At 42.1% G+C, this 22,447-nt stretch overlaps 1 protein-coding gene across 1 annotated transcript in view; it reads left to right on the forward strand.

Moving 5' to 3' along the window:
• LOC117518180 (bromodomain-containing protein 3-like) overlaps nucleotides 1-22,447 on the forward strand; it is a 67,214-nt gene that overhangs the window by 16,900 nt on the left and 27,867 nt on the right. The window contains exons 2-3 of the mRNA XM_034179238.1: nucleotides 8,550-8,798; nucleotides 9,206-9,343. Of these exons, the coding sequence (XP_034035129.1) occupies nucleotides 8,550-8,798; nucleotides 9,206-9,343 (387 nt within the window). The remainder of the gene's footprint in view (nucleotides 1-8,549; nucleotides 8,799-9,205; nucleotides 9,344-22,447) is intronic.

Below are 22,447 nucleotides of genomic sequence, written 5' to 3' on the forward strand. Positions count from 1 at the left end.
CCCCCCTTAGCCCAGTCTCTAAGGGGAGTGTTGTCGTTTTGGCCGTTTGGGGCAATTTTTCTGTATGTGCTCCTTTGAGCTGCAGAGAAAACACTCCCCGCGGATCAGCCTCCTCATTTTGGCCCTGTGCGTTTCCCTAACAACGTCAGCAGGGGGAGCTGTTGCCCCACAGAGCGCTGCGGCTGTGGAGCGTGGGGAGGGCGGCCCCTTTTCGAACCCGGAAGGGAGAGGGGCGGCGCATATCCGGTCACGTCCTTCGCCTCGCTCCCGACGGCGTTCCTCCAACCGATTGTCTAACCGTATAACGAGATCGATAAGCCCATCCAAATCCCGCGGTTCGTCCTTAGCTACCAGCTGCTCCTTCAGGACCAACGACAGTCCGTTTATGAAGGCGGCGCGGAGCGCAACGTTATTCCAGCCGGACCTCGCAGCCGCGATGCGGAAATTGACTGCATAAGCGGCTGCGCTCTCGCGTCCCTGTCTCATTGACAGCAGCACAGTTGAAGCGGTCTCTCCTCTGTTAGGGTGATCAAACACTGTTCTGAACACCCCCACAAACCCAGTGTATGCTGATAACAACCGTGAGTTCTGTTCCCAGAGCGCCGTAGCCCAGGCGCGTGCCTTACCCCGAAGCAGAGCAATCACATAAGCTATTTTACTAGCATCTGACGCGTACATGACGGGACGTTGTGCGAAGATGAGCGAACACTGCATGAGAGAGTCCGCGCACGTCTCCACACAACCTCCGTACGGCTCAGGAGGGCTTATGTATGCTTCAGGGGATGGTGGGAGGGGTTGTTGAACCACCACTGAAACGTTCATATCCTGCACAGGGTCGGCAGGAGAAGGAGCTGCAGCAGCGCCCTGAGCGCTCGCCACCATCTGTGCGGAGAGAGCCTCCACCCTGCGGTTCAGGAGGATGTTTTGCTCGGTCATTTGATCCAACCGAGCCGTAAAGGCGGTGAGAATGTGCTGCAGCTCACCAATCACACCTCCTGCAGACGCCTGCGCTCCCTGCTCTCCCATTGGTCGTTCAACAGCCAGGTGATGCCCCTCGGAGTCCATGACGCTGGCCGAGATATCCTGTTGTGAAAGTGTTGTGACACGGACCCACAACAGGGGGCGCAAATGAACGGCCAATAGATTAGCCAAAAAGTAACAATTTAATGTTGTGAAATGTGCACAACGAATATACAGACAATCTCAGAATGTAATTACAGTCAATCCACAAAGGTGACGTGTGGGCAGGCTCGAGGATAGAAGATGTCCGTCCTGAGAAGAGCCGGAACCACACGATTTCCGCCACCACAGAACCTGGTGAATACTGGAGCCGCCAAGTCCCGAATTCCCAGGTGATCACCGTCCCCGACTGTCGGATCTGGTACTGCTGGCGAGAACAAAGACGGTCAAGTGTGGGTGTGTGTACACCCAGTAACAACAGTGGTGGGAATGCCACCTCCACCTCTCACTCAATAACTTGCAGAGTACTGAAGATTCCTCAGGGAAAAAGAGTGCCTTCTTCCACTGACAGCGGTACCGGTACTCCTGCAAACACTCACAATATTGTAAAACGGCTGAGTATATTACCTCCAATGAAGTATGATATCTCGGCAACGAGGTGGAGATGACGTCTGGTCTTTATGGAGTGAGATGATGTTGAGTAGATGGGTGACAGCTGTCAAGAGGTAATGAGTGACAGCTGTCACCCCCGGCTATGTTCATGGCGGCAGCGCCCTCTCGTGCCTGAAGCCCGCACTTCAGGCAGGGCGCCCACTGGTGGTGGGCCAGCAGTACCTCCTCTTCTGGGGGCCCACACACAACAAATTTTGTTGGTTTGGAACCAAGATTTTGCCTGTTTACGAGTGTGCTTGGGGTCATTGTCTTGTTGAAACACCCATTTCAAGGGCATGTCCTCTTCAGCATAATGCAACATGACCCCTTCAAGTATTTTGACATATCTAAACTGATCCATGATACCGGTATGCGATACATAGGCCCAACACCATAGTAGGAGAAACATGCCCATATCATGATGCTTGCATCACCATGCTTCACTGTGAACTGTGGCTTGAATTAAGAGTTTGGGGGTCGTCTCCCAAACTGTCTACGGCCCTTGGACGCAAAAAGAATAATTTTACTCTCATGAGTCCACAAAATATTCCTTCATTTCTCTTTAGGCCAGTTGATGTGTTCTTTGGCAAATTGTAACATTTCTGCACGTCTTTTATTTAACAGAGGGACTTTGAGGGGGATTCTTGCAAATAAATTAACTTCACACAGGCGTCTTCTAACTGTCACAGCACTTACAGGTAACTCCAGACTGTCTTTGATCATCCTGGAGCTGATCAGTGGGTGAGCCTTTGCCCTTCTGGTTATTCTTCTATCCATTTTGATGGTTGTTTTCCATTTTCTTCCACACGTCTTTTTTTTTTTTTTTTTGTCCATTTTAAAGCATTGGAGATCATTGTAGATGAACAGCCTATAATTTTTTGCACCTGCGTATAAGTTTTTCCCTCTCCAATCAACTTTTTAATCAAACTACGCTGTTCTTCTGAACAATGTCTTGAACGTCCCATTTTCCTCAGGCTTTCAAAGAGAAAAGCATGTTCAACAGGTGCTGGCTTCATCCTTAAATAGGGGACACCTGATTCACACCTGTTTGTTCCACAAAATTGATGAACTCACTGACTGAATGCTACAATACTATTACTGTGAACACCCCCTTTTCTACTTTTTTTTTTTTTTTTTTTTTTTTTTTACTAATAGTCCAATTTCATAGCCTTAAGAGTGTGCATATCATGAATGCTTGGTCTTGTTGGATTTGTGAGACTCTACTGGTACCTTGTTTCCCATGTAACAAGAAATATACTCAAAACCTGGATTAATCTTTTTAGTCACATAGCACTATTATTCTGAACACTACTGCACATGTTAATGCTGTTTACAGGGAGAGTTGAGATTAGTAGTTTTGAGTTTAGGATGACATTTTATTCTCTTTAACTGTGTAAAGACACATTTGTACTGTCACTGCTTTGCAATAAGCGGAGTAAAATCCCGCAAAAATATTCCACATGCAACATTGCTTACCCAAAGGTTCCTGGTTCAGATGGTCATGTTAAGTCCTGATGGGGCCAAGGCATCACTAATTAGGCACTCTTTTAGGCCCACTTGAGTCACATGTACTCTCGGATGTTTTTGTTGCTTTAATAGGTGTATTTTTGGTTGTTTTTGTTTTGTCTTCGCACCACACTTTTACTCTTATGTGACGTGACTTAAGGTCACGTCAACAGGGGGAGTTGTTGGGCAGAATATCCCATGATGCTTGTCCTGGAACCAACTTGCTGATACATACCTTATAAAACTGAAGGTCTACATGTCTCCATCTGGGGCAGACAGGCATCACGAAACATTCTATTCTGTGCTAATGCTGACACAAACCTCCATCACAAGGTCTCGAACACATACCATTCAGATGAACAACGCAAACGTCACCGCACATAAGGACAAATGCAGCATTTTTTCACCCAATCACATAGCTCCACTGATCCACCCAGCAGGGAAGGCCCGCCCAATTGGAGGTTGGCAGAGTGCTGGCTTAAAATGCAGGCGAGCACAGAGGTCTGGGCTCTTGTTAGCAACTGTGCATGTGACATCTGTTTTCAAGATCCCAGCGCTATAATGGTGACTCTCGTTCAATGTGGGCATCTCTCTAATACAGCATCTGGTTTTCTAAGTCCATCTCCTGTCAATATTTGAGTCTTATGTTCGTTCCCCACATAAAATTACCGGGGTGGGGAACTCGGACAGAAAATCCCCAACACCTGCATGAACTGCACATGCACATTTTGAAATCTCCCCAGAGTGGCTCAATGATATTGAGGTCAAGTGACTAAGATGGCCACTGCACAACCTTGACTTTATTCTGCTCTCGCTAATGACAGGTCAGCTTGGCCTTATGTTTTGAATTGTTGTCATGTTGGAACATCAAAGTACATCCCATGTACAGCTTCCGGGTTGATGAGTGCAAATTTTCCACCAATATTTACTGGTGACATGCTACATTCATCCTGCCATTAATTTTGGCCAAATTTCCTGTGCCTTTGTAGCTCACACATACCTAAAACATCAGTGATCCACCTCACAGTAGGAAGGGTGTACTTTTCATCGTAGGCCTTGTTGACACCTCTCTCAAATGTAATGTTTATGGCTGTTGCCAAAAGGTTCATTTTTGGGCTCATCACTCCAAATGGCTTTGTTCTCTGTGCCGTTTGGCGCATTGTACTGTGTGGCATTTGCATAGTAATGGCTTTCTTCCGGCGACTTGACCATGCAGCCCATTTTTCTTCAAGTGCCTCCTTATTGTGCATCTTTAAACAGCCACACCTCTATCTCAGAGTCCTGTATTTCAGCTGAAGGTTTTTTTTTTGGGGGGGGGGGCAACCTGGGCAACCTGAACAATTTTCCTGGTGGCAGTTGCTGAAATTTTTTGTTGGTCTGCCTGGCTCTGGTTTGGCTCTAACAGAATCCCTCATTTTCCACATCTTAAAGTTTGACCACTGCTGTTTAGCATTCTCAGTCCCTTGAATATCTTTTTATATCCCTTTCTTGCTTTATACAGTTCACTTACAGTTCTTTTGCTTTCACTATGACTCAGAAACCAGAAACATCAGTGCAACACTGGATGAAAGATGCAAGGGTCTCTCAGGAGCCCAGAAACTCACTGACCTTTAATACACACACAGACACTGATTACGAGCAAGCAGATCACAGGTGTGGATGATTACCTTTTGTAGCCATTCAAACCCATTTGTGTCAACTTGCGTGGATGGTATCTGGCCAAAATCACCAGAGTACAGTGGGGTACAAAAGTATTTAGTCAGTCCCTGATTGTGCAAGTTCTCCTATTTACAAAGATGAGAGAGGTCTGTAATTTTCATCATGGGTACACTTCAATTATGAGACAAAATGAGGAAAAAAAATCCAGGAAATCACACTGTAGGATTTTTTTAAAGAATTTATTTGTAAATTATGGTGGAAAATAAGTATTTGGTCACCCACAAACAAGCAAGATTTCTGGCTCTCACAGACCTGTAACTTCTTTAAAAAGCTCTTCTGTCCTCCACCTGTTACCTGTATTAATGGCATCTGTTGGAACTTATCTGTATAAAAGATACCTTTCCACAGCCTCAGTCATACTCCCAACTCAACCAATGCCAAGACCAAAGAGCTGTCAAAGGACACCAGGAAGAAAATTGTAGACCTGCACCAGGCTGGGAAGAGTGAATTTAAAATTGTAAGAAAATGGAAGACATACAAAACCATTGATAATCTCCCTCGATCTGGGGCTAAATGTAAGATGTCATCCCGTGGGGTCAAAATGATCATGAGAATGGTGAACAAAACTCCCAGAACTACACGGAGGGAGCTGATGAATGAGCTGCAGAGAGCTGGGACCAAAGTAACAAAGGCTACACACTATGCAGAGCCACTACATGTCCAGACCCATCTGAAGTTTGCCAGAGAGCATATGGATGATCCAGAAGAGGATTGGGAGAATATCATGTGGTCAGATGAAACCAAAATAGAACTTTTTGGTTAAAAACTCAATGTTGTGTGGGCCGCCAGAAGAGGAGGTACTGCTGGCCCACCACCAGAGGGCGCCCTGCCTGAAGTGCGGGCTTCAGGCACGAGAGGGCGCTGCTGCCATGGACAGAGCCGGGGGTGACAGCTGTCGCTCATTACCTCTTGACAGCTGTCACCCATCTACTCAACATCATCTCACTCCATAAAGACCAGACGTCATCTCCACCTCGTTGCCGAGATATCATACTTCATAGGAGGTAATACTCTCAGCCTTTTTGTGAGATTTGTAACTCTGTTATTGTGAGAATTTGCAGGAGAACCGGTCGTTTGTGAGGAGGCTGTGCAAGACGGCGCTCCTTTTCAGCTGAGACCGCTGCAACATATTGAATGAGAGGTGGAGGTGGCATTCCCACCGTTGTTGTTACTGGGTGTACACACACCCACACTTGACTGTTCTTCGCCAGCAGTGCCAGATCCGACAGTCGGGGACGGTGATCACCTGGGAATTCGGGACTTGGCGGCTCCAGTATTCACCAGGTTCTGGGGCGGCGGAAATCGTGTGGTTCCGGCTCTTCTCAGGACAGACGTCTTCTATCCTCGAGCCTGCTCACACGTCACCTCTGTGTATTGACTGTTATGATATTCTGTGATTGTCTGTATGTTCGTTGTGCACATTCACAACATTAAATTGTTACTTTTTGGCTCATCTATTGACCGTTCATTTGCGCCCCCTGTTGTGGGTCCGTGTCACTACACTTTCCCAACACTCAACTTGTCATTAGAGGAAGAAGAATGCTGAGTTGCATTCCAAGAACACCATATCTACTGTGATGCATGGGAGTGAAAACATCATGCTTTGGGGCTGTTTTTCTACAAAGGGAACAAGACGACTGATCCGTGTTAAGGGAAGAATGAACGGGGCCGTGTATTGTGAGATTTTAAGCCAAAACCTCCTTCCTTCAGTGAGAGCATTGAAGATGCAACATGGCTGGGTCTTCCACCATGACAGTGATCTTAAATGCACCACTCGGGCAATGGAGTGACTCCGTAAAAAGCATTTCAAGGTCCTGGAATGGCCAAGCCAGTCTTCAGACCTCAACCTCATAGAAAATTTTTTGAGGGAGTTGAAAGTCCATGTTGCCCAGCGACAGCCCCAAAACATCACTGCTCTAGAGATCTGCATGGAGGAATGGGCCAAAATACCAGCTAGTGTGTGCAAAGCTGGTAAAGACCAGGGCTGTGAAAACTCGGCGGAATTCTGCGGATTTCATCATGGGGAGGGGTGCAGGAGTGTCGGTGTTGTACTCTTTAATTGTGATCGTTACTGAGTTTTTAAAATGCTTATCGCAAAGCATTCTCTTTTTTTATGACATCATGCAAGTTTTATAAGTCCGCGGACACTGATCTGTGTGTTACAGATACAAATCAGTTTCCTCGGATCCGCGGAGTTTCGAGGAAAATAAATGCCACTCACGTGGCTGTTATGACAGTTGTTGTAAAGCGGGACTGGTTGGTTGCTGCGGTGACGCAGTGTGGCTCCCGTGCGAAGCTAGCTAAACGTAGCATGTGGCGATCGCAAACTTTTAGAACTTTCAAGTTTTTAAAAGAAGAGTTTTGCAGCATGTCTGTGTCACGGAGCGACATCAGACAGCGAAGATGGTGAGAAAGACGGTTTGAAAAAGTCTGATAAGGACAAGAATCCGTGGAATTGTTGCTGGCTTCATCAACACACCTGAAAGATAAACAGGAAAAGCGAACTTGTAAGAATTTTTTTCTCTCTGGAAAATAAACATTGTGCTGTTCAAACAGGATTTCAGAAAAAATTGTGCCTTTTTTTCTTTCATTAATCTAGACTTTCTTTGATTGGAAAAAAAGACGTGGCTTTGAATGAATTTAGGCTACATGAATTTACGCAACAATGTAAATTAGTTTTTATTAATGTAGACTTTTTTCACGGGGAAAAAAGATATTGTGGCTTTGAGTGGATTTACAGGAATTTACACAAGAATGTGTGGCTTTTTATTATTAGGTATGTTATTGATATTTTACCCTGTTTTTTAATATTCTACAATCTTTAGCCGTGGTTTTAGACATGGTTTAACAGTCTTTTCAGTCTTCATGAATTTCATTTAGTTTAATTGTTCTGAGTTAATGCATAAGTTGGTTTACAATTAAAAGGAAAATCATTCCAGGTCCTACTTCCACGTCATATTCTGTTATTTCAACATCGTCATTTACGTTGAAAGGTTGACTAGAGGCTCATTTAAATATGCACTAATTTTGAGATTTGTTCTTCCAGGAGATGTTGAAAATGTATCAGTAGATGAAAATTTTATTTGGTTTCTGGGGCCCCACAAGGCCGGAGACCCCGGCTCCTTGGGGGGGGCGCAGACCCCCTGCGAATTTTCCTCGGATTTCACAATTTTCATTTCACAGCCCTGAAGGACTTACAGGAAACATTTGACCTCTGTCATTGCCAGCAAAGATTATGTTACAAAGTACTGAGCTGAACTTTTGTTATTGACCAAATATTTATTTTCCACCATAATTTACAAATAAATTCTTTAAAAATCCTACAGTGTGATTTCCTAGATTTTATTTATTTTCTTTTTTTTCCTCATTTTGTCTCTCATAGTTGAAGTGTACCTATGATGAAAATTACAGACCTCATCTTTCTAAGTAGGATACTTGCACAATTAGGGACTGGCTAAATACTTTTTTTTTACCCCACTGTGTCCACATTTGGTTAGTTTATGATTTAAAAAGAGTAAACAGTTGTTTGACAATAAATGGCTTCACACAACCGCTAACCATAAGTTTTTGTTATTGTTCATATTCTCTACAAAATGGCCAAAAAAATAAAACATTCTGCCAGTGTATGTAAAGCATTGAACACAACTGTATATTCAGTTATTTATTGACATAAATTCAACCTTAAATTGTGCATTGTCTATGCTTTCTTTCAGGACATGTGTGATGAGCAATACTTTGCTCCAAAGCATCCTCTCTTGCTTTTTCACAACACGTGTGACGTGAAAGTCTCTCCCACGGTGATGGAAAATCCTCCACCACCTGAGGTCCTGAATTGCAATGGGACTGGGCGTCTGACCAATCAGCTAAAATATCTGAAGGATGTGGTCATCACAGCTATGTGGAAGCACAAGTTTTCATGGCCATTTCATGCTCCTGTTGATGCAGTGGCACTGCATCTGCCAGTAAGTAAAGTAGATTCTCAGATTTTACAGCAGGGGTCACTAAACCTGCTGTTGTAGATTTCAGCATGAGTTTCACCTGCCTCTGCTCCACGCACTAGTTCAGCCAGCTATCACAGCCCATAATCTTATGCAAGTCAGTTCTCTCTGGGCCAAGCATTTTTCCAGGCCCAGGCATGTATAAAAAGCCCACCCGCATTTGACACAAGCTGAAATGGAGCCGAGGGTAATTGATTGGTTGTGGTGCATGACTGGCAGGCACTATGCTGAAGTTACACATTCTGCCTTCTTTCCAGGTGACTAAAGGCCACTCCCCTTCTCGATTCTTTCATTGGTGAACAGTTCAAGTAAGGTGTAATCTGGAAGGAGAAAAATCTGTTTATTTATGCTTCTTTCTCTTGTCATTGCAGGATTATTATAGAATAATAAAAAATCCCATGGACCTAGGCACAATCAAGAATCGGCTTCACAACAGTTATTACTCACAGGCAGCTGAATGTATTCAAGATGTCAACACGATGTTCACCAACTGTTATTTCTACAATAAGGTAAGGGATATATCTAACACCTGATGTACAATACCTTGGTGAAAGCAGGTGTAAAATGTAAATAAAAACAGAATACAATGATTTGCAAATCCTCTTCAATCTATATTCAATTGAATACACCACAAAGACCATATATTTAATGTTCAAATATTTGCTCATTTTGAAATAGTCCAGCAGCTTAACTCCAATATGTATAAGAATCGTTCAGTTTGTGATAAAAGCATGAAATTTGGTACACATATAGCCAAAGGCATATCGAAAAGATTTGGAAATGGAGGCATCATGAATTTTCAACATGGCGCCCATGGCAGCTATTTTTCAAAATGGCCACCAGAAACAACTGTTTTCTTATGTTTTCTTTGGCGCTATACAAAAAAATTGATTGATTATGAGTGATGGATATAATGAATTATACATTTTTCGTGATGCATAATTTGAATTAGCAAATGTAGATGGATATAATGAATTATACATTTTTCGTGATGCATAATTTGAATTAGCACATGTAGAATTTCTGAGAAGCTTTGTTCTATCTCACAAGATATTAATAAGTGAGGCCAAACCTAGGGTCTGTCACAAGGAAGACTATTCACACTCGCCTTCACAGAAGCAGAGGGCAGTGCATTGTAACTGAGCTTTTTTGCACTTGCAATGCCCAACACAACCCTTCTTACGTTTGCAGGAGACAAGCTCATAACTGGACTGGCCTGCATCTGGTAGGCATGTCCAGAAGGGTTCATAGTCTCCCTCAGATGTCTTTGACCAACCCCATTTGTATGGTGAAGGTAGTTCTGGTGTTGACACCAGCACTTGACCCCACATGTGACCTCCTTGGTATACTGCTCTCTTGAGATAGTCTTGCAGGGCAGCCTTGGTCGGAGGGATTGATTGTGCGTCTTGGCGAATAACTTCCTTCTTGCCATATCTATTTCTGTGCATGTGCTGGTTCGGTCATAGAGTAGGATAACAAACCTCTCAATTGTGGCCATTACCTCTTGTGGTATCTCAGTTGGGGCTGAAGACGGTTTCAACAGGGCATGCGTAAGCTCAGGAAACAGTCCATACAGCCCACGCAGTCTTTTTCCCATGGCCAACAAAGCTTGATATAGTGTCGCATCCCGTCACTGCATGGAACAGTGGTAGCGCATGTGTTTTCTCAGGTCCTAGCCCTGCTGCAATTTCATGGGCTGCTAAGTATCGGAAACTCTTTCCAGTTCCGAAAGCCAACCAAAGCTCGTCTTCTGGTTGTAGAGTCTGAGCCACTGCCACAGCAAGCACCACAACATCAGTATCTACTGTTTTAATCATGATCTTATGTTGGCCATTTCTGCCTGCATGGGCTACATGTAATAACATGCGACTATCGGCTTCCTCATGTGAACAAGGAGTAATCGAGGACCTATCTGGGAGTGGTGGCTTGCTAAGGACTTCTGTCACTAGTGATAACAAGCTGTTTGTCCTCCTGCAGTAATGTGAGAAGAGCTTTTGAGAGAAAGGCAAACGATTCTGTCTTATTGCTGTCAACTCTGAGAAAGTTTGGCCAGTTCCTGGGAATGGCTGCATCACCTACCACACGTCTCTGAATCCCAGTTCCACGCTTTGCTCTTGTAGCAGCTTTCAGAGAATCAGACAAGTAGCGGTCCCACACCAGATCAAGCCTGGACACACTTTCAAGTTTTCTGGTCAGATATGGAATAAAGATCACATGGGCATAGTCATTGAAGGTTTTTACTGAACTTGGTTTCAGCATCTGGATGATGGCTGCCCCATCTACAATGGTACAGGTAACCTTTGGACTTTCTGAGTATGCACTGTGAACTTTTTCCAGGCATGGAAGCAGATCACTCTTCTGTCCCAGGTGGAGACCTCCCCCCATCAGACAGCGCTGGTGGACACGGTTGGTTCTCGTGTCGAAAGAATTCATCTAAGTTTCCATTCCTGGTCTGCCAAGCAATAAATAGTCTTGAAAAGAGCACCATATCCTGTTTGAGAGAAACTATTAAGTAGATGTGGGGCTAACATTAGATAGCATTTAGGAAACTAAACTACACTACCACTAAACTGTCACCACAACCAGCACATTACAGAAAATATGGCATTATTAAGACTAGAGGAGTGTATTGAGCTGGCACTGAACCCCATGCTGAGTTTCACAGGAGTGGTGTTGCCAGTGTGCCCTGGCTGTGCTTTGACATCCACTCTATTACATTTCCATTCATTGAATGGTTCAGTTCTTGCAGATATGGGGATTTTTACTTTATTGTTCAACATTTTTATTCCAATAAAATGTATAATAGCTCTATTTACATGCAATTATACATTTTATTGTGGGCCATATGGCTGCCATTTTGAGAGAAACAGTGGTCATGTTCAGTTGTGAGGTAGAAGGATGCTTCTGGCCAATTTTAAGTTCAGAATTTGAATTCTGCATCATAAACGATGACTGATTTGACGAGATCATACATATCAGACCGTCATACAAGTGACGGCTGCCATCTTGGGAAATGGTGGCCATCTTGAATATGAAATGACAACTTTTCAATTATCCTATAGACATTTACCAAATACAATATATGGTAAATATGTCTAAAATATCATATTATGTCCGTCACTCATAAGAAAACAGGCATTGCTGGTGGCCATTTTGAAAAATGGCTGCCATGGGCGCCATGTTAAAAATTCATAATGCCTCCATATCCAAATCTTTTCAGTATGCCTTTGGCTATATGTGTACCAAATTTAATGCTTTTATCACAAACTGAATGATTGTTTTGGTTATCTGCTGCACTAAAATGGATGCCTGCAACACGTTTCAAAAAAGCTGGGACAGTGATGTTTACCAATGCGTTACATCACCTTTCCTTCTAACAAAACTCAATAAGCATTTGGGAACTGAGGACACTAATTGTTGAAGCTTTGTAGGTGGAATTCTTTCTCATTCTTGTTTGATGTACAACTTCAGTTGTTCAACAGTCTGGAGTCTCCTCCATTGTCATATTTTGTGCTTCATAATGCGCCACACATTTTCAATGGGTGACAGGTCTGGACTGCAGGCAGGCCAGTCTAGTACCCGCACATTTTTACTACGAAGCCACGCTGTTGTAACATGTGCAGAATGTGGCTTGGCATTGTCTTGCTGAAATAAGCAAGGACGTCCCTGAAAGACGTTGCTTGGATGGCAGCATGTGTTGCTCCAAAACCTGGATGTACCTTTCAGCATTGATGGTGCCATCACAGATGTGTAAGTTGCCCATGCCATGGGCACTAACGTACCCCCATACCATCACAGATGCTGGCTTTTGAACTTTGCGCTGGTAACAATCTGAATGGTCTTTTTCCTCTTTTGTCCAGAGGACACGACATCCATGATTTCCAAAAACAATTTGAAATGTGGACTCATCAGACCACAGCACACTTTTCCACTTTGCGTTTGTCCATTTCAAATGAGCTCGGCCCCAGAGAAGGTGGTCATGTTTCTGGATGTTGTTGATGTTTGGCTTTCACTTTGCATGGTAGAGTTTTGACTTGCACTTGTAGATGTAGCGACAAACTCTGTTAATTTACAATAGTTTTCTGAAGTGTTCCTGAGCCCATGTGGTAAGATCCTTTACACAATGATGTTGGTTTTTAATGTAGTGCTGGCTGAGGGATCGAAGGTCACGGGCATTCAATGTTGGTTTTCGGCTTTGCCACTTACGTGTAGAAGGTTCTCCAGATACTGTGACTCTCCTGTTTATATTATGGACTGTAGATGATGGAATCCCTAAATTCCTTGCTATTGAACATTGAAAAACATTGTTTTAAACTGTTGGACTATATTTTCATGCAGTTGTTCAGAAAGTGGGGATCCTTGCTCCATCTTTGCTTGTGAAAAGCTGAGCCTTTTGGGGATGTTCTTTTTATACCCAATCATAACACTCACCTGTTTCCAATTAACCTGTTCACCTGTGGAATGTTCCAAACAGGTGTTCTTTGAGCATTCATCAACTTTCCCAGTCTTTTGTTGCCCCCGTCCCAGCTTTTTTAAAATGTGTTGCAGGCATCCATTTCAAAATGAGCAAATATTTGCACAAAAACAAAAAGTCTATCAGTGTGAACACTAAATATCTTGTCTTTGTGGTGTATTCAGTTGAATATAGGTTGAAGAGGATTTGCAAATCATTGTATTCTATTTTTTTGTATTTCGCACAATGTCCCATCTTCATTGGAATTGGGGTTGTACAAAGACTTGTGTGGATTCCTTACTAAAACGTGGTGTACGCCAGAAACAGGCACCAGCACAAACATATTCCATTGTCAAAGTGTGCTTATGCATAGATCCACACACGTTCAGTTTGTACATCCAACTCAACATGAAATTGAGTGCACATGCAGACGTACCAAACTCCTCCCTGTCCATGCCACCATCTGAATATGCAAATTTATTCAAATTGTTTGGTTGTGTCGTGCTTCAGCTCCTTAAATTTGTTTTTTTGAGGGTTGCCAGGGCTGCTCTTTATAAACCAGACTGTTAGGAAGTAAGCCAGATTCTTCTTTTTTTTTTTCTTTTTTGTATTGTGGGTTAATCTTAGTGGAACGGCCCACTGTGGAATAGGGGTATCCATTTTCAACACAAAGGTTTAGCTAGCTCATGAAATGAAACAATAATTAATCACTAAATAAATCAGGGCCTCCACACACAAGGAGCGGTGGGCGGCCACAGTCCGGCGCCCAGGAACCAACTCCAGATGTAAAAACTGAACAAATTTTATATAATGTGGCCATTATACAAATCCTATACGATGGCATCAATAACCAAAGTTTATGGTTTCTGTCTTGTTTGTATCCTCAGCACTCTTCATAAAAGAAGTAACGAAAAAGTTGTTACTGCAAATATGTGGAGTTGAATAAGCTTATTATCCGTCTGGTGATAAACATATCTAATTAGGAGTTTCATGTCAATGTATGTAAATGGTGTTATCAAGTCATTACACATGTACATCTGCATATGCATGATTCTGCTTGTATAACAAATCATATTTGAACAGCTTTAAACTCACAAAAGAGTTGTGTGTAATTATTCAGCAAGTGGCGGTTTAGAAAGATAGGAATATTATGCAAGTATACATTTATCTGAATCTGCAGCTTGGTGTTTTCACAAAATGCTAAAGAAATACACATGTAGTGTCTATTCATTTCTCTCTTAAAATAAAAATGCTTAGCCTTTAAGAAGTTGTATATATGTTAAAGCAGCAAAATGTGTCATATATTCATCTGCACTGCACAACCTCCTTCACAGCAGATAATTCAGTGCAAGTCGGGGCATTTCGCTTGCATTTATACAACCCACTGCATGCTGGAGTTGCTGAGAAGTGAGCGATAGTTATACTCATGCCTGGAACAAAAAAACTTGAATTATTCTCTTAACTATGTATCTGGACCACTCTTCACTGGTTCTGACCACTGCCTCTGAAATTGAAGACAATGCAATATTCTGTGTTATGCATGCAATATTTCTCCTCCAATATCATACAAGAATGAACAATAAAATTTAGATCAGTGGGTTTCAAATTGTGAGCCCCTGCCAGAGTTCTTCAGGCTGAGCGAAAGGGATGGGTATCGAGAACCGGTTCTTTTCAAGAATTGTTAAGATTTGATCCACCGACATCAATAGCCTTTTTGCTTAACGATTCCCTTATCGGGAAGTGAGCTACAGTGGGCCTGTAATCAACCGCTTCTGCAGCGGCTGTTTTTAAGCAACGAAGCAGTGCTCCGACCCACTGCTTCATTGGTTCATTGCTTCGCTGCTTTTCAGAAGTGGCAAGTCCGCTTCTTAACTCCTCTCAGCCATTTAAAAATGTCAATCGTGAGTCGCTTCTGTCTGGACCAAAGTCACTAACTTTTCTTGTTGTAAGAAACAAGAATAGTCTTCCGTTCCGTTTGCACAGCTCCATACGTCGCGCCGCTCTCTGCCGAGTCACGTTAGAATCCGGCCGGAATTAATAACTTCAAAGCGAATCACTGTTTTAAATCAAATGACACCTCTTTCCAAATGTTGTAACAGACAACACACTACAACAGTCTAACACGTTTTTACTTCTAAAATGGGATGTCCTGCATTCTTTATGAATTACATTGATGTTGACTTGCAGTGCAGCTGACTGCAAGAGCTCTGCTCAGAGGTATAGAGTGACATTCATGCCAGTAATGTCTGAAAGGAAATGCTTTAGTGAAAAATTACAGGTGTTTTTTTTTGTTTTTTTTATGTCCAGAGATCAAGGCTCCAATGACAATTTCATATTTATTTACTTTAAGACTCAATAAAATGTTATTGACATGGAAAACCTATAAACCAATTAGTACACAGAAAATTCACAGGCGGTATTGATAAGTAATCGGATCGATAAGCAGAATCGATAATGGCATCAATATCAATCAAATCTTATCAATAAACATCCCTGTTTGAGTGAATATTATTTATGTTAAAATTTTAGTTAGGCCAAAATATGGCAAAAGATAAAAATAGAAGAATAGAACGTTCATTAAAAACACGTTTAAAATGTTTGAAAAGTGTGTAAAATGTGTAAATGCATTGACAGTTCCTTTTTAAAAATGCACAAATACTTTTAAGATGTGTAAAAGAATAAAAAGAAACACAAAGATGTTGAAATTGTTCGTATGTGGAGGGTGGGGGGGTCACCCTCCCACACTTTGAAGACCCCTGACTATTACAATTGCTGTAATTTCTTCAAATACAAGTAAATCTTTGCACCGTGAATGTCAAGTGCAGGGGGTAAAAATGTTGGGAAGACACTTCTAATAAATCATAATAAAAAAAAAAAAAAAAAAAAAAAAAATCGTGCAAGGACAGGACTACTCAATGCAGTTTTTAGCACTCTGGCTGCCATCTTAAAAAAAAAAAATTGCCACACTCTTTCCTTCAGAAGATCAATGTCCACCCACAGTTATTTTCTATATGCCCTGTGCTACATGTGTGCCAAATTTCATGCTTGCTTCATAATCTGAACAATACTGTGAGCACCTTGTATGGCAGTACCCTGACATTGGGGTGAATCTGAGGCATTGTTGTGTAAAGTGCTTTGAGCGTCTGATGCAGATGGAAAACCTTTGCTTTGAACCTGTACTACAGTAACTTGGAAATGTTCATGTATCCCTCCCCTGACATGTCTAACTAAAACTGGCTGTAAAACCGATTGTATTAAAAATAATCCTTCTGTGACTGCCCAGTAACTTACAGGCTCTAAAAATGGTGTGGCTGTAAATCATAAATGTTAGATCATACAATAATTTTGTTAAACACTTTATAGTAAAGTTTAAAGCTTCCACTACAAGCACATGTACACAGAATTATTTTAAACCCACTGTGATGGTAAATACAGACAAAGTAACAGCATAGCCATTGTCTAACTACTTATCGACTTGATTATATAACTGTATTCATGTAGCTGAACATTATCATTAATTTAACACATAAGATATTTCTTTTAGTGTCACAATAGGGAAATATGCAAGAACCACAAAGCTCATGGTTGGTGCTTCACATTGATGAGCACAGTACAGAAGACAAAGGCGCACAGATGCCTTTGTTCCCACAAAAAATTGCATGCTGCTCTACCAACAGTGCACACTGAGGATTTTGTCATTCCAGTGTGCAAAATAGCACACACTGTCCTTTTAACATGCTTGTCTTCATGAATATGCAATTTAGGGTGTGTGTCCCTGAGCCCACTGTATTGTGGGTGCTGAACACGCACGTAGTTGACGTGTGTACATGCAACATGAGTTAACGAGGAGCTGAGATAGCTATACAGTGCATCTGGAAAGTATTCACAGCATTTCACCTTTTCCACATTTTATGTTACGCTTAATTCCGAAATGGAAGAATTTTTTTTCCCCCCTACAATTTCTGTACACACACCCCATAATGACATGAAAGGTTTTTGTTGCATTGTTGTCGAAATGTTTGCAAATTTATTAATACGATACAAATATCAACTAATAATAATGTATTAATTTATTATTAATTAATATTACTATATTAATATAGTAATTAATAATTACATAAGTATTCACACCTTTGGTCAATAATTTGTTGATGCACCTTTGGCAGCAATTACAGCCTCACGTCTTCTTGAATATGAAGCTTGAAACACCTACAGTATCCTCCATGAATAATGTAACACTTGGTATTTCACACATTTTAATTTGTTTGCGCCATTTCAAATACTCATCACTCATCTTCAACCGCTTTTCCAGGTTCGGGTCGCACAGGCAACAGCTCCAGCAGGGGACCCCAGACTTCCCTTTCCCATGCCTCATTGACCATCTCTGACTGGGGGATCCCGAGGCGTTTCCAGGCCAGTGTGGCGATATAATCTCTCCACCTAGTCCTGGGTCTTCCCCGGGGTCTCTACCCAGATGGATGTGCCTGGAACTTACCAGATGCCCGAGCCACCTCAGCTGGCTCCTTTCAATGCGAAGGAGCAGTGACTCGATTCAGAGCTCCCCACGGATGACCAAATTTCTCACCCTATCTCTAAGGGAGACACTAGCCACCCTCCTGAGGAAGCCCATTTCGGCCACTTGTACTCGCGATCTAGTTCTTTTGGTCATGACCCAACCCTCATGACCATAGGTGAGAGTAGGAACGAAGATTGACCAGTAGATCGAGAGCTCTGCCTTTTGGGTTAGCTCCCTTTTCGTCACAACAGTACGGTAGAGCAAATGCAATACCGCCCCTGCTGCGTCGATTCTCCGGCCAATCTTGCGCTCCATTGTCCCCTCACTCATGAACAAGGCCCCGAGGTACTTGAACTCCTTCACTTGGGGCAAGGCTGTATTCCCTACCCAGAGTAGGCAATCCATTGGTTTCCTGCAGAGAACCATGGCCTCAGATTTAGAGGTGCTGATCCTCATCCCAGCCGCTTCACTAGGCTGCGAACCGACCCAGTGAGTGTTGGAGGTCACCGGCCGATGAAGCCAACAGGACCACATCATCTGCAAAATGCAGTGATGAGACCCTGAGCCCATCATCACCCTGAGCCATTACAAATACTAAAAATAAAAATTCCTATTGCTATTTTCCTTAAACTCGAACTGATAGCAACACTCTACAACTTGATATAACTTTATTAAAAATATAAAAGCCAAGATGCTGGGTAGCGTAAGTAATGGAACGCTTTGGTATAATAACTGTAAATCAGTTTTATTCCTGGTTTTATTTGGACAAGTCATGGGATGGACACATGAACATTTGTCCATCCCATGGACAAATGTTCAGTGACTTGAACATTTCCAAGTCAATGAATATGTCTTGGACTTTATTTACATCAATTATGAAGAAATGCAAACAATGTGGGACTCTATGGTAAATCTGTGTGGCGTACACAGTTAGCAAAAACTGAGTGACTGTGCAAGAAGAAGAGTGAGGAAAGACACCAAGATAACCCAGAAGAAGTTATAGGCTTCCCTGGCTGGGATTGGAGAAATTGTATAAATTGCATAGTGCATGTTTTGCATTTTGTATCCCCAGTTTTACAGCTTAATGAAGTGGTACAGAGGATGACTTTTTCACCTAAACATAAAATCTAGGCTTGCATCTCAGATCTGCCTTTTGGCAAATTGTAGCTGAACTTTCAGAAAGACGGTTATTGACATGCTGAATGTTCTATTTTATGGGTTACTGCAGTCCAACATTGGGGGTCTCCAATTGGTTAAAAATGCTGCTGCCAGACTTCTGACAGTAAGCAGAACGTTTGACCTCATTACACCCATTTTTGCATTTCTTCACTGGTTTCCTGTCCCAGTGAGATCAGATTTTAAGGTTCTGCTATTAACTTATAAAATTGTTCATGGACTACCACGTCCCTATTTAGCTGACATAACTAAACCTTACTTACCAGCCTGAGCTCTGCGTTCTCAGGGTGCAGGACTTCTTTGTGTCTCTAGGGTGAATAGCTCTGAGTCAGAGCTTTCTCTTATTGTGCATCAGTAAAACAGCCAGATTCTGTAGAGACTTTCAAGTCTCGACTTAAGATGCACATGTTCTCCTTTTCATATGGCTAGCATACTGGCGTAGTATGGCACTATGCTTCCTACCATTTTAAACTCTTTTTTTTTTTAGTAAACAGAGTGGGTCACAGCCTCAACTTTATCTAAAGTCTGGGTCTTTTAGTGAAGCTTAGGGCTAGTCACTTTAGTATTTCTTATGTTTTACTTGTTGCTTAATGCTGACAAATTATACCTTATTTGTAGTCTTTCTGCTGCCTGACTGTTTTTTTTTTTCCTCTCTTTCTATTTGAGATGCGGTGCCATCCAAAAGTGGGAGAGGGTGTCTTCTACTGCAAGCCTCCTGTCCTGAACACCAACGTGGACTCCCAAAATTTCCTCTGTATTTGTACTGTCAAGTGTGTTTGTAGCATGGCCCAAGTAGAGGATCACCCCTTTCAGTCTGGTCTGCTTGAGGTTTCTTCCTCAAATCATTACAGGGAGCTTCCGCTGTCGCTTGTGTGCTTGCTGTAGGGGTTGGTAAAGTTACACCTTACTTGTGTGAAGCGCCTTGAGGCAGCTTGTTGTGATTTTGCACTATATAAACCAAATAAATTTGATTAAATTGAAAATAACCAACCCCATGTGGGTTGATGACAAGTCCATGTGGGGTGGTCGCTGAAGACATTCTGGTCAAAGCAGGCAAAGGCAAACAAAAGTACCAACACTGCCTCCATGTGGACAACAGGAGGAGTCACACTCCTGTGGGTGAGGCCTGTGTCCAATCTGTCTTGTTTTGGACAGGATTTTTTTTTTTTTTTTTGAGTTGCACAAATAATTTGTGTGGCATCTTATTGTTTTGTAAATAGTTGTACAAAAACACCTGAAGCATTACTGCATTTTAATGTAAATAGTTGTATACAACTTTGTTGTTTGCTACATTTGTACATATGTTTTTGAAATGTACAATTTTATATTTGCATTCTAAGTTATAAAAATGGCTTGTTAAGCATGCTTGTGGTTTTCACAGTAGAAAAAAAACTTTTCCTATTCAGATTTTGTTTTTGTGTGAATTTAGGTTCATTGTATGTAATACAGTATGTCAGAATGAAAGAAAAACTGTGGTCACACAGGTGAGGTTGTGGAAAAAAACACACCAAACAAGGTAAGTAGTTTTTTGTTTTAATGTAAATTGTGAAGGTAAAAGCAAAAGTAGTCAAAAACGGGCAATTATACCCTGGACCCCAGAGGGTTAACACAGAAAACTCCAATATTATATATTAATTCAGCTTAGGACTCCGACAAGGGCGGTCGCATCTCCTCCACTCTCCCTTATCTCTGTTCTCTGCTTTTAACCTTCAAGTCCCTACTTCACCAGACTGTGAATTCCTAAAATTATATTGGATTCTGGATCTATTGGACTACTATTAGATTAACCATGGAATTGATCAGCTGGTCTCTGAATGCTATTGACACCATTTTTTCCTACAAGGTGGTCAGGACCGGGGGATCCTACCTGCCTAGATGGAACGTATCCTGCGGGTTATGTTCTCGACTCCTTGAGTTCTGGGCGTGTGGCATGCTTGGCGCCTTTCTCCATTGAGGACGTCGAGGATTTATTCATTTTTGGTCTTATGGTAGCAGGGCTGGTACTTTTTGGCTTATGTGCTGCCCTGATCTACCGGAAAATTGGTAAGATGGCGGCATCAAGAACCACGGCTCCTCGCTTGTCTGTCATGATTAACGAGGTTGGCAAAGGCAGTGCATTCTCAGACTGCGATGACTCTTGAACTCAGGCGCAAATTGGATGACATCTTGGAGCAGATGCATGCCTTGCAGTTGAAGCTGAAGATTTCAGAGGCCGGGGAATATTCTTAATTCATAATTAGGAATATTCTTAATTCATAATTGGGATTTGGTTGTGCAAGTGGAACTGTTAGTGTTTTTCACTGCTCAAACCATAACATTACAGGCTTATCAAGCCTGAAGGTCAAATTGCCTGACTGTTTTCCTCCAGAGGAATTTTTTTTGGCCTAGGGAACATTGGCTGTTTCTTAACTCACAAAGACAAACTGCTTTTTACAGGACTGAAGCATGCTCCATTCCCTCCTCCCACCCGCCTCCTATCCCCCAACAACACTCCCCTCTCCGGCGCCTGCTAACATCACTCCTTTCCCCTTCATGGGGGCAGTGCAGTTTTAGCTGCAGCCCCGTTCTTCCCCCCAAGCTGAGGGCGGCGCATCTCAGGGTTGCTGCGTCGCCTTCACCCACTTGCCTCAATTCGGATAACGGACTTCTTCAAACTTAGTGCACATAAACAATGTCAAATGTGTATGTGCTGTCTTTAATTCTGATGTGCCATTATTACAGTAAATAAGTAATAATTGTGGACTAATTGCTGTCTGAGGTAACTGGAGTGTAAACGTAATTTCTCCACTGTGATCAGTAAAATATATCTCTCTCATTGTTAATTCCTGTTGGCACATTTTTAAAGATGTGAAACATCCACTGGCTAAATAAAATTAAATGTGACATTTATCATGTCTTTCTATGTTACAGAAATACAAATCATCTGTCCAGTGCAGCACCCGTGCACAAACACACAGAGATCAGTGAGCTGACAGCAGTCAGCATCGATCTATGGTCAGCACCATGGACAGCTCCCTGAGCTATATGGACAGCAACTATTGACAGACACTGACCTATAAAATATTCAGAAATGATTCTTTTATTAGTCCATTAAGAGTTAAAATGTAAAATGAAACACCTGTTTAAAAAATAATAAAATAGCTGCTGTTTAAAGAGCCTTTGTTTTATTTAGGAGCAGGTGTTGGTTTGTTGGACTCTCAGGACATTAAACCAAATGGAAGGTCTCTTCTGCTGCTTTGACCTCTGGAGTTGTTTAAGACACTTTTCTCCCATGTTATCTTCTGACTGGACTTCATGGTATTCAGCTCATCACTGGAGGTTTTTGAAGTGCGTCTGCATTTAGGTTGCCTGCACAGCAAATGTTCCAGAATGTGGGACAAAAAAAAATTTCTTAAAATATAAAGAAACACTAAACAGATTTTTAAAAAACAAAAACACCCAAAAATAATCTAAGTTATTTAAAGTTGA

The sequence above is a fragment of the Thalassophryne amazonica genome, chromosome 10, assembly GCF_902500255.1.
Source record: "Thalassophryne amazonica chromosome 10, fThaAma1.1, whole genome shotgun sequence".
Lineage (NCBI taxonomy): Eukaryota > Metazoa > Chordata > Actinopteri > Batrachoidiformes > Batrachoididae > Thalassophryne > Thalassophryne amazonica.